Source organism: Tupaia chinensis, unplaced genomic scaffold (assembly GCF_000334495.1).
Source record: "Tupaia chinensis unplaced genomic scaffold, TupChi_1.0 Scaffold146027_1, whole genome shotgun sequence".
In the NCBI taxonomy this organism is placed as follows: domain Eukaryota; kingdom Metazoa; phylum Chordata; class Mammalia; order Scandentia; family Tupaiidae; genus Tupaia; species Tupaia belangeri.
The window spans coordinates 49,564-63,450 of NW_006205883.1; the positions used below are offsets into that span (position 1 = coordinate 49,564).

General features: G+C 45.8%; 1 protein-coding gene across 1 annotated transcript in view; it reads right to left on the reverse strand.

Moving 5' to 3' along the window:
* Window positions 1–4,461: 4,461 nt before the first annotated feature.
* The window catches only part of ARSH (arylsulfatase family member H), a 22,576-nt gene continuing 13,150 nt past the window's right edge, over window positions 4,462–13,887 (reverse strand). Inside the window, 4 exon segments of the mRNA XM_006168712.1 lie at window positions 4,462–4,829; window positions 7,088–7,224; window positions 8,947–9,109; window positions 13,218–13,352. Coding sequence (XP_006168774.1) covers window positions 4,462–4,829; window positions 7,088–7,224; window positions 8,947–9,109; window positions 13,218–13,352 — 803 coding nt within the window.

The window sequence follows — 13,887 nt, forward strand, 5'->3', positions numbered from 1 at the left end:
CACACACACGTCTATCTACACATATAGATATTTATATATGCATTCACACACGCACGTGCACACAGCTATAGATACTCATATACATACGTACACATTGCACACACACGTCTATCTACACATATAGATATTTATATACGCATTTACACACGCACGTGCACACAGCCATAGATACTCATACACATACGTACACATTGCACACACACGTCTATCTACACATATAGATATTTATATACGCATTTACACACGCACGTGCACACAGCCATAGATACTCATACACATACGTACACATTGCACACACACACGTCTATCTACATATAGATATTTATATACGCATTTACACACGCACGTGCACACAGCCATAGATACTCATACACATACGTACACATTGCACACACACGTCTATCTACACATATAGATATTTATATACGCATTTACACACGCACGTGCACACAGCCATAGATACGCATATACATACACACACATTGCACACACACACGTCTATCTACACACATAGATATTTATATACGCATTTACACACACACGTGCACACAGCCATAGATACTCATATACATACGTACACATTGCACACACACACGTTTATCCACACACATAGATATTTATATATGCATTTACATACACACATACATATATGTACACATACCTGTACACCCGTATATACACAGGCACATACACAGAGATACACTGGGCTGTCAGAAAAGTCATGGCGCATTTTCGAGTCAGAAAAACACAGAAAAAAGATGTCATGACTTTTCTGACAATCCAGCACACACACACGTATACACACAGACTATATACACACGCACACACACAGATTATATATACGTACACACAAATATATACACACATGCACATAAATATATTCACGCACATACACACATATATACCTGTCTGCATGTGCACAAACATGCCTGTGTATACAGATATATGTGTGTCTGTCTGTCTGTGTGTCTGTGTTTTGAACATCTGAAACACTCCAAATCTGGAAGCTTTCTGGGCACTGCCATCACCCCACTGTCCACCTCACGGGCTGAGTCTCCATCCGCACCCCACTGTCCACCTCACGGGCTGAGTCTCCATCCGCACTGAGATACAGAACAGTGCCCACAGGATCCCCCGGCTGTGTGGGGCAGGTGTCTGAGAAACATCCATGACCTTTGTGTTTAGACGGGGCCCCCTCCCCAGAATATCAAGCGATGTACATGCAGGAAGTCCCAGTCATGACGAACGCCCACATCTGAAACCCTTACGGTGCCACGCATGTCGGATAAGGGACTCTCAGCCTGTCTCTGTGTTTCTGGGAGCCTAGAAATCTGCCCAGAGCCTTCACTGCTACACCCTCTGCTGGTCCGCAGTCACGTTATTGGAAAAGAACAACGAATTTGCTTTCTGACCTTTCGGCTAAGATCAAACACAGGAACTATTCTTACCCGTGTCATATCTGACACAACCTCTCTCGAAGAACAAAACATCGAATGGTTTTATTTTTATTGTACTATTTTTTTTAATCAAGGAGAAGGACGAGCAACCCACCCTGATGACTTTAGGCATCATTCTGGCTCGCCAAATCTGCAGGAATTGGTACTCCAAAAAAACATCACCACCACCACACACAGACACAAATTAACATGAGTACTTTTGGGATCTAGATTTGGTGTTTAGTAGGCAGGATAATGCCCCCCCCCAAAGATTTCTTGCAACACATGAACATCATTTTACATGCAAATGGGGAATTAGGCTTTGCCAAAGATATTCAGGTTGTGAATGACCTAGCCTTGAGATGAGGAAATTAACCTGCAATAGCTATGTGGATGCTATATGATTCCAAGGTCTTACCAATGGGAAAAATATCAACAAAGCAGCAAACAGAAAGGTGTATGAGGTACCATGGGAGAAGGGCTTTGTTGACTTTGAACCAGGGGGAAGGAACCACCTTAAAGGATGTGGGTGTGGCAATCGCTAGGAGCTGGAAAAGGCAAGAGGACATCCTTCCTGGGAGATTTCAGGAAGGAGTCAGCCCTTCTGACGCACGGGTTTTTATCCTGTGTGCCCAACGTGGGAGTCCTCAGCGTGGCTCAGACACCAGCCACTGCTGTGTGCAGCCCCCAGGTGTGGTGCCAGGATTGGTCCCCAGTGTGAGAGACACAGACATTTACATGCATGCATGTACATACATGTAGATGTACATGCTTATTTCTATGCACACATGCACACAGACATAGACACACACACATTGCATACAAACGTCTATCTACACATAGATATTTATATACGCATTTACACACGCACGTGCAGACAGCTATAGATGTTCATATACATACACACACATTGCACACACACACGTCTATCTACACATATAGATATTTGTATACGTATTCACACACGCACATGCACACAGCTATAGATACTCATACTCAATTACATGCATGATCGGGAGACCTGTCCAATAGTGACCAAGTGTTTGTTTAATTCAGTCATGGCAGTTGGTCACCGCAGACATGCAGACAAAATAGGCTTTCTTCCATTAAGCGTGTTTAGCCAGGGCAGCAGGTGCCATGGTGGTTAACACGCTGAATCTCATATACATACGTACATATTACACACACACATCTATCTACACATATAGATATTTATATATGCATTCACACACGCACGTGCACACAGCTATAGATACTCATATACATACATACACATTGCACACACACGTCTATCTACACATATAGATATTTATATATGCATTCACACACGCACGTGCACACAGCTATAGATACTCATATACATACATACACATTGCACACACACGTCTATCTACACATATAGATATTTATATATGCATTCACACACGCACGTGCACACAGCTATAGATACTCATATACATACATACACATTGCACACACACGTCTATCTACACATATAGATATTTATATACGCATTCACACACGCACATGCACACAGCTATAGATACTCATACTCAATTACATGCATGATCGGGAGACCTGTCCAATAGTGACCAAGTGTTTGTTTAATTCAGTCATGGCAGTTGGTCACCGCAGACATGCAGACAAAATAGGCTTTCTTCCATTAAGCGTGTTTAGCCAGGGCAGCAGGTGCCATGGTGGTTAACACGCTGAATTTTCTTTTTCTTTTTTAAGAGACAATTTTGCTATAGGGCATGTGTACTTGTCAGAGAGACAGAGAGAGACTGAAGACAAGAAATCACCCCCCTCCCCCAGGGAGGACGGCCACACCGCAATCCCTTCTTCTCCTTTCTCTTTTTGAGAATTTGGTCATGCATGCACATGCACCCAGCATGAGTTTCAAGCCACCAGGTCTGGGACTTGAACAGTGGTTGACTACCTGGGAGTCCAGCAATGTAACCATTAAGCCATCTGCTGGTCCCATAAGACACTGAATTCTTATGTGGCCACAGTCAGTCCTGGACCCGGTAGCTTGAAAATCATTCTGGATCCATGCACGTGTGTGTGCCCAAAACCCCAGGAGGAGAGGGGATTCTAGCATGGCCAGCCCCCTGGGGGATTATTTCTCACTTTCCCTCTGTCTCTGGTGAGCACACGCTTCCTATGGCAAAAAAAAAAAAAACTAAAAAAAGAAAAAAGAAAAGAAAAAAATGTAGCCATTTCAGTCTATATATGTATATATTTTATTAAGAATAGGCTAGTCCCATTCTTTCTCATCTATCCTTCAAAAACTATATTCACTGCCGCTCTTTACCAAACCAGCCATATTACTCACACTGTTTATCGAGTGCTGATTCCACACCATGCAATCTCACCAGAGTTAGTGCATGGAACCCTCACAGCTATTCTGAGAAACAGACACTTCTTTTACCCATTTTGCACAGAAAGCAAGCAAGTCCAAGAGATTTCTCCCCAGCCACCCGGCTATCGGGATGGAAACAGAGCTCTTGTAACCGGGTATGATGTCTCGGAACCAAATGTTCCTGGAACAGGAAGAGAATAAAGAAGAACGAGGAAGAATTCGAGGAGCGAGGCTGAACGTGTCAAGACTTCTCCTTCATGATGAATTGAAATTCTCGTCTGTGATTTATTCCAAAAATAGCTAATATAAAATAGTCCATGTCTGACTTAAACAGACATAGAACCTGCTATTTCTACAAGGGATCTTCTGGGAACCAAAGTTTCAAGCATCTTCCAAAGGTCTCCATGGTCTGCCCGCTTCCTTGAACAATGGCGCAATGAGGGTTTTAAGATACTTTGTGGAACCAATGCTCCCTTCTAGTTTCGCTGTTGCATACACCCATTTTCATTTCACTGGGCTCCTGTCAAGACGTGGAGAAAGAACTGACCTCTGAGGATAAACCCGTGGTCGAGGCCATCCTTGTCAATTCCAAGTGGAACAAACGAGTCCCCCGTGACCATTGTATCAGTATGTTCGTGGTGCGTAACGAGTGGTCCCCATCGCTCATGAAGCCGTGGGGAGGATGTCATCTTCTTTATCACACCCACAGAAGGGGAAGGTGCCACAGCATGGCTGCAGCCACGGTTTCCAGAGGGTGTTGAATACCGAGAGCTGCTGGGGGACTGGCGTGAGTGTCTTACGATGCTCCTTAATAGCTGTCTCTATTTTCTTGACCACTGAGTTAAATAGCGCTTCGTTGTCAGGGCTCAGCGGATGGGTTTCAGAAGGGTCCCTGGAGATGTCGAAGAGCAGTGGAGGGTCGTGGTACGTGACATCGCCAGAGCATGCACAGATTCCGCTTCCGTAGCACGCACCGGCTCCCTCGGGAGAGAATTTGGGGGTCACGTAATGAGCCTTCCAGATCGTAGCACCTGGAAAACAGAGCTTCGCTGTGACTCCATCTCGGTTACTGTTGTAGAACTCACCCCACCCCCCCCAAAAAAAACCTTTCTCAAACGCCTTTCCTAATGACATAAAACCTCCTCCTTTTTTTTTTTTTTAAAGAATGTATTTAATTTTATTTATTATTACTATTTAATTTGTGCTATAGAACACATGTGCTCACCAGAGAGAGAATGAGAGGGAAAATGAGAAAGCAAGTCACCAGGTCTGGGACTTGAACCGCAGTCAGTCATGTGAATCTAGCACCATAACCACCGTGCCACCCACTCCCTGGGGAACCTCGTTCCACACAGGAGCAGAAGACGCAATGTTACAGGCAAACATAGAGTGTCCTCCACCCTAGGTGTTACCAGCCGCCTGAGTCCAGCTGCCCCTTCTCACAGTCAATAAAATGGGAGGTAAAAGCTGGAGAAGGAGAGAGTTTATTCTTTTTTGTCTTTTTTTCTTTCTTAGAGAGAGAGAAATTTTTGCTATAGGGTGTATGCACTCTCCAGAGAGAGAGAAAGTGAGAAATCACCCCCTGGGGGGAATGGCTTCACTGCAATTCCTTCTCCTCCAGTCTCCTGTTTGGATTTTTGGCATGCACAAACACATGCCCAGCGTGAGTTTTAAGCCACTAGGTCTGGGACTTGAACCACAGTCGACTACATGGGAGTCTGGCCATGTTACCACGACACCATCTGCTGGTTCCAGAAAGTTTACTCTCTAACACTCAGCCAACATCACCAAACTGACTCAAGAAATTCAATGTGTTCGGGGTGCTCACAGCTCTAAGATACAAGCCAGTACAAATCCTTCCTCATGGGACCAGCAGTTGGCATAACGGCTATGTTGCTGAACTCCCACGTAGTCAAATGCGGTTCGAGTCCCAGACTGGGTGGCTTAAACTCACGCCGGGCGCATGTGCATGTGTGCCCAAGATCCTGAGGGGGGAATGGAAGAGAAAGGATTAAGGGATTGTGGTGTGGCCATCCCCGCTGGGGGCTGATTTCTCGCTTTCTGTCTCTCTGTCTCTATTTGTCTTTCTGGCGAGCGCACGTGCCCTATAGCTAAAAACTCTCCAAAAAAAAAAAAAATCCTTCCTCACAACTGTCCAGCAGAGCCCATCCCTTTTCAGTGAATAATGACCCTGTGTCCTTCAAACTCCCACTTCTGGTTTCTCACCTGCCCCTTCCTCACACAGACTACACGGTCAGGCAGCTCTCGTTAGAGACCTCTCCTACTTTCTACAATAAATGACTCGTGTCCGGCTGAAGTTAACCAGGCCTGCTCCGTATGTCAATGCCCAATTTGACTGCAGGCTTGAACGATTGTCTTATCTTCTTATGAACACAGTAAGCAATGATCCTTCCTATCCAAGTGGCCACTGGAATTGTGGGAAATCCCATTTCAAAGCGCTACCTTGAATTCATGCAGCGTGAGCCAAGTAGAAAATTATCTAAGGGTAAATGCTTTTGGGTCTTCAGGAAAGTCATGACACATTTTTACATAGAAAAACATAGAAAAATACGGTATGACTTCCCCGGCGACTGAATATTTGAAATCTAAAATTGACAAAGGTAATTTAGCAAAATCAATTTTTACGAGTAATTATTTATTTTATTTGTGATTAGTATTACTATTATTATTAATTTGACCAGAGAGAGAAAAGGAAAATGATAAAGTAAGCCACCAGGTCCAGGACTCAAACCATGGTCGGCCATGTGGGAGCCCAGCAACTTAACCACTGTGCCACCTCCTGGCCCCAAGAACAATTTTTTTTTAAATTTTGTTTTGTTTTTGTTTTCTCTCTTTTCCCCTCACCTTCTCTCCCTCCCTTTCTCCCTTTCTTCTTCCTTCCTTCCTTCTTTCTTTATGTCTTCCCTTCTCTCCTTCTTTCTTTCCTTCCTGCATGAAGCGATTCGCAAATCACACACATCTGGAGCACACGCTCTCACTCCAAGAAAAATAAGTAAACTTTAATAAAAATTATGTGGGTGTGAGGCCAGCAGGCTTAGACACGCCAGGTGCATGTGCGTGCATGCCTCAAATTCCAAGAAGAGAATGGAGGAGAAGGGACTGCAGCGTGGCCACACCCCCAGGGAATGATTTCTCACTTTCTGTTTTTCTGTCTCTCTGTCTCTCCAGCTAGTGCATGTACCCTATAGCAAAGCTGAAAAACAAACAAACAAAAAAGGTATTTGGGTGCAAATTGCACACACACACACACACACACACACACACACACACCACCACCTCTGCTAATCTTTCTGATGCCACCTCACCGCGTGCAGGTAGACCCCGCAGTAGTGGAAGAGAAACTCGTGGTCCGAGTGCGACACCCTGCCTTCCAACAGGGGCATGAGGTTCCGGCCGTCAATCACTCTTAGGAGAAAAGGGAAAGGTTAGGAATGGGTCAGACAGCACGGCCAGGAGGTGGTGCGGTGGTTAAGGGTGCTGGACTCCCACATGGCCGAGCACAGTTCAAGTCCCGGATCTGGAGGTTTGCTTTCTCACTTTCCCTCTCTCTCCGGTCAAATTAAAAATAAATTAATGATATTAAATAAATACTTCTTTTAAAAAAAAAGAGAGAAAGAAAGAAAAGGAATGGGTTAGACAGCGGGGCCAGCAGTTGTGTAGTGGTTTAGGGTACTGGATGCCCACATGGCCGATTGCGGTTTGAGTCCCAGACCTGGAGGCTTGAAACACACTGGATATGTGTGCATGTGTGCCCAAAATCCTGAGAGAACCATGTAGGAAAAGGGGTTGAGGGGTGGCCCTCTCCCCTGGGGAGTGATTTCTTGCCATGTAGGAAAAGGGATTGAGGGGTGGCCATCTCCCCTGGGGGTTGATTTCTTGCTTTTGCTCTGTCTCCAGCGAGTGCACACGCTCTATAGCAAAAATCTCTCATAAGAAATAAGACAAAAGAGACGGGTCAGAGGAGAACAGTCCTTTGAAAAGGGAAGGAAAAAAAAAAAGAAGGACAAGGAGAAAATCAGGAAGGGAGAATTTTTCCAATCTTAACTATCCATCTTGACTCATTAGACAACAAAAAGAAAAAGAAAGAAATTTTCTTGCACAGTTTCCAAGACCAGCGGAGGGTGGGGCAGCTGGAAATACAGGGGAAGGAGGGCTTGATTTGAATTTGGAAAACGTGTTTATGAGAAAACGAGGCTTGGTTGGAGTTCATGTTTGTTAGACAGTTTGTGCTCACACCAGAAAAACGCAAAGAAACAAAGTCAGAGGGAAAGCGACAAGGCACCGCTCACCCCATGGGGCCTGGCCATGCCGCAATCCCCTCTCCTCTGTCTCCTCCTCCTTTCTGGGGCGTGAGCATGCATGCACACACACACCTGTCTTGTTTCTCAAGCCACTGTGTTCAGACTGCAGTCAGCCACGTGGGATCCCGCTGCCTTAACTACCATGCCACAGGCCAGCCCGGATTTCAACAATTTTCACACCAAAATAAACTCACCCTTAAAAAAAACTAATAATAAAAATAAAGGCTTTGTCCATAGGGAACATCCATTCTCTGAAGAAAGACAGAGAGAGAGAAAAAGTGAGAAATCACCTCCCAAGTGGGAATGGTCACACCACAATCCCTTCTCCTCCATTCTCCTCTGAAGATTGCTTGCATGCATGCATGCACACGTGCCCAGCATGAATTTCAAGCTGCCATGGTCTGGGACTCAAACCGGGGTCAACTATGTGGGATCCAGCACTTTCACCACCACACCACTTGCTAGCTCCAAACTCACACTTTTCGCATCAACTTTGTGAAGTCTCCTTGTATGAGAAAGAACACCTTTTTAGAGAGATTTTTGCTCTAGGACATGTGGGTGCTCTGCCGAGCGATAGAGAGACAGAGACAGAAAGTGAGATAGCACCCCCAGGGTGGACAGCCACCTTGCAATCCCTTCTCTTCTACTCTCCTCCCAGGATTTTAGGCACACACGCACAAGCACCCGGCGTGAGTTTAAGGGGCTGGCTCTAGGATTTGAACCGCGGTTGAAGACTACATGGGAGTTCAGTGATGTAACCGTCATGCCATCTGCTGGTCCCTGTGAACAGGTGTTCTAAGAGGGAGGGCAAATGTTGCTTCCATACCTGTCCTGGGGCAAGATTCCTCCGCCGACGTAGGAGAGTGTGGGGTAAATGTCCATGAGGCTGGTGGGTTCGTTGATCACTTTCCCAGGCTCCAGGACGGTTGGCCACCGGAAGATTCCAGGAACACGGATACCCCCTTCCCATCCGCCCATTCCTCGGCCACCTACAAAGAATGATTGTTAAGTGTTGGACTTTGGGTAGGATGTATCCTTGTTTATTGCAATGTTATTCGGAATTGCCAAGACGCAGGGAACCAACAGATGGCGTAATGGTTACATTGCGGGACTCCCACGTACTTGACCCTGGTTCAAGTCCCGGATCTGGTGGCTTGAAACTCACACAAGGTACGTGTGTGTGTGGGCCCAAAATCCCAAGAGGAGAATGGAGGAGGTGAGGTCTTTTAAATTCCAGACCAATTGTGTGACTGTTTTTTCTAAATCTGTGATGAAATCTCTGGTCATTTGATTGGGATTGCATTGTACAGCGATTGGACATACATAATAAATTTAAAGAGAATTATTTAAAATACTAACTCATGGGACCAGCAGATGGCATAATGGTTATGCCACATGGCTGACTATGGTTCAAGTCCTGGACCTGGTGGCTTGAAACTCATGCCGGGCATGTATGCATGGGTGCCCAAGTCCCAAGAGGACAATGGAGGAGAAGGGACTGCAGTTTGGCCATCCTCCCTGGGGTGTGATTTCTTGCTTTCTGTTTCTCTGTGTCTGTCTCTCCAGCAAGCATAAAAATGTCTCTTAAAAATAATATTAATTCAGGGGCCAGCAGGTGGTGTGGTGGTTAAGGGCACTGGACTCCCACATAGCCAATTGTGGTTCAAGTCCCAGACCTGGCAGCTTGCTTTCTCGCTTCCTCTCTTTTTCTTTCTCTTTCTTTCTTTCTCTCATTCTGTCTCTCTCTGGTCAAACTAAAATAAGTGAAGGGATAAATAAAGTTGAATACGATTAATAATAATGATAGTAAATCAAGAAAGAAAAAAGATAGAAAAAATAGGAGCCCCTCCTGAGGGAAAGATGTGCTTCCTATATAAAACGTTCCTAGAAAGGCTCTCGTGTGAGCGTCTGTGTGACCCAGGGTATCAATGATCAACTCAACCATGAGGAACACTGAGACCCTGTTACTTGATTCAAAGTGGAGGGATATAAAGGCTTTAATGCTGAGTGAATTGAGCCAGACTATGAAAGACACACACTGTATATCCCTGCTCAACGCAGTGAAGGTCAGCACTCTGCGACAAAACAGAAAGAACTGAGAATACAGTAGTAGGGAGGACAGTGTAGACACCAGAAAGGCTATGGGAAGGGGTGGATGGTAGAGGGTGGCTGGGAGGGGCCGGTCCACAGATGAAACTCTAAAACGAGTGAATTGAGCCAAACTATGAAAGACACACACTGTATATCCCTGCTCAACGCAGTGAAGGTCAGCACTCTGCGACAAAACAGAAAGAACTGAGAATACAGTAGTAGGGAGGACAGTGTAGACACCAGAAAGGCTATGGGAAGGGGTGGATGGTAGAGGGTGGCTGGGAGGGGCCGGTCCACAGATGAAACTCTAAAAAGACACAAGATTATAAAGTTCTCTATTGAAAATGATGTGCAGGTGCTGCCAGCAGATAGCATAGTGGTTATATTGCTGGATTGCCACATGGAAGACTGCAGTTCGAGACCTGGACCCGGTGGCTTGAAATTCACATGGAGTACGTGTGTGCGTGCCCAAGATCCTGGGAGGGGAATGGCGGTGATGGGATTGTGACATGGCCATCCTCCCTGGCACCTCTCACTTTCTCTTTCACTGTCTCCGTCTCTTTCTCTCATTTTCACTCTCAGTGTCTCTGTGTCTCTCCAATGAGCACATGCACCTTATGGCCAAAAAACTCTACAAAAAAAGAAAAGAAAAAGAAAAAGAAAATGATGTATATGCTGTGAGGTCATCCGGAAAGTCATGATGGTTTTTTTCTATGCTTGTTTCTGCAAAAATGCATCATGGCTTCACCAACAACCCAATCTAATCATGTGCTTCACTTGATGCTCACATACCGCACGTATGCCTTGAAAGCTCAAATTGTAGGCCAGCAAGCAGGAGGCATGGAGGGTAAGGGACTGGATCCTACAAGGCCAACTGTGCAGTTCAAATCCCAGATCCGGTGACTCAGAATTCACTCTGGCTACATGTGCGTGGGTGTTCAAAATCCAGAGAGGAGAATGATTGCTCACTTTTCTTCTCTCTGTCTCTCTTTGGCAAGTGTATGTGTCCTATGGAAATAAAAAAAAGAAAAGAAAGAAAAAAGAAAAAGAAGAAAGGAAAGGAGAAAGGGAAGGAAAGGGAATGAAAGAAAAAGAAAGGAAAAAAATAAAAAACTTGGTGCCCAACTCCCAGCTGCAGTGTACAGTGGTACGCAAGAACAGAAGACCATGCAGTGCTGGACCCACAGGAGAAGTCCATGGGTTCACATCTCGGGTCTCCCTGTACGCTAGGTGTGATTCAGGCCAGCTGAGGCTGGGGGGTAGATTGCAGTGGGAAAGCCTCCACAGAATCCCATTCTAGCACTCTCTCTCTTCTTTCTCTTCTTCTGATCTCTCTCTGCCTCTCTCTCTCTCTCTCTCTCTCTCTCTCAGAAATGAACTTTCAGAAAACCTGAAACTGTGCCAGCAGGTGGCACAGTGGTTAAGGTGCTGAACTCCCACGTAGCCATCTGCAGTTCGAGTCTTGGACCTGGCAGCTTAAAACTCACGCCAGGTGTGTGTGTGTGCATGCCCAAGATCCCGAGAGGACAATGGAGGAGAAGGGATTGCGGTGTGGCCATCCCCCCTGGGGAGTGATTTCTTGCTTTCTCTCTCTCTCTGTCTCTGTCCCTCTGGTGAGTATACATGCCCTATAGCAAAAACCTGTCTTAAAACAAAAACCTGAAACTGAGCCAGCAGATGGCATGGTGGTTAAGACACTGAATTCCTACAGAGTTGACCATGGTTCAAGTCCTGGACCTGGCAGCTGGCTTGCTCACTTCCCTTCTCTCTCTCTGTCTCTCTCTGTTTTTCTTTGGTCAAATTAAAAAATAATGTTTGTAAATAAAATTAAGTAAATCATTCTTAAAAAAAAAAAAAAGAAAACACCTGAAACTGAGTATTGAAGTGATTATTATTTTAGAGACCATTTCCCATGGAAATGGACTTGCCTTTCAGGAGACGTTAGGGATGTAGGGGCAATAGGTGCGGTGGTGGTTAGGGTGCTGGACTCCCACATGCCTGACTGCAGTTCAAATCCCAGACATAGCAGCTTGGAAATTATGTTGGACACATGTGCATGCGTGCCCAAAATCCCAAGAGGAGAATGGAGGAGAAGGGATTGTAGCAGGGCCATCTCCCTGGGAGGGGAGGGGGGGTGATTTCTTGCTTTCTGTTTCTCTGTCTCTGTCTCTCTACAGTGAGTGCACATGCCCTATGGCAAGAGCATTAAAAAAAAGAAAAAAAGAAGAAGGAAGGAAGGACAAGGAAAAGAGAATGAGAGAAGAAAGAAAAAGAAAGAAAATGAAAAAGAAAGAAAAGAAGAAAGAGAAAACAAAAAAGAGAAAATGAAAAAGAAAAAAGAAAGAAAAAGAAAGAGAATGAAAAAGGAAGAAAGAAAGAGAAAGAAAGAAAGAAAGCGAAAGAACAAAAGAAAGAAAGAAAGAAAGCGAAAGAACAAAAGAAAGAAAGAAAGAAAGCGAAAGAACAAAAGAAAGAAAGAAAGAAAGCGAAAGAACAAAAGAAAGAAAGAAAGAAAGCGAAAGAACAAAAGAAAGAAAGAAAGAAAGCAAGAAAGAAAGAAAGAAAGAAAGAAAGAAGAAAGAGAAGGAAGGAAGGAAGGAAAGAAGAAGGAAGAAAGAAATACCGAGGTGGTCACTGCCCACTGGGGTCTCCTGGCATGGATGTGGAGCCCAGAGATGCTGCTCAGCACCTTAGGGCAGGAAGGACGCCCACCCCAGACAGCCATCCAGCCCCACCGTCCCAGTGCCAAGGGTTCGAACCCCACCGGCTGGCCCCTGGAATGCGAATATTTTCCTTCACGAGGTCCCCATCGCACCTGACGTGTTCATGGAAAACTCTTGGAAATGCCCTGGGCTTTGCAGCTCGCCTTTCTCACCCCCTCGCCTTGCAGGAGGGCCTGTGTGACTCCGCAGAGCTGCAAACTATGGGCTGAAAGAAGGAAGCCGACCAAAGCTCAGGCGAGCCCACGCTGGCTTTCCTGGAAGGAGTTGGCCCCTCGGGGTTCACCTTTGTAGACGCCATTCCAGCCGCCCAGCTGGGCAGCCCCGTGGACGGACTCCAGGCGGCCTCCGTTGTCGGACGTGAAGTACACCAGGGTCTGGTTGGTCAGACGCTCCTGGTCCAGGGCCTCGAGGATTTGACCTGGTGACGGCAGAGACAGAAAGCCTGTCACCTCTCAGCGGGGGCCACTGCTCATGGACCCTGCATTTATCACATCTAATGCAATGACGATATCATTGGAGGGGACAGCAGGTGGCATGGAAGTTAACACAGTGGATCTCGCATGTTCGGCTGTGTGGTTCGAGTCCTGGACCCGGCAGCTTGAAACTCATGCCAGGCGCGTGTGCATGCAGGCCCAAAATGCTAACAGGAGAATGGAAGGTTGCAGCATGGCCATTTCCCCTGGGGCGTGATTGCTCGCTTCTGTCTCTCTGTGTCTCACCATCAAGCTCACACACTCTATAGCAAAAACCTAAAAATTAATGATGCATTATGCAATACTATAATATCATAAAATTAATGTTTCTGGGCACCAGCAGGTGGCATGGTAGTTAAGGTGCTGGACCCTCCCACATGGCCAACCACAGTTCAAGTCTTGGACCTGGTGGCTTGCTTTCTCACTTTCCCTCTGTGTGTGTGTGTGTGTGTGTGTGTCTTTCTCTGGTCAAAATATAAT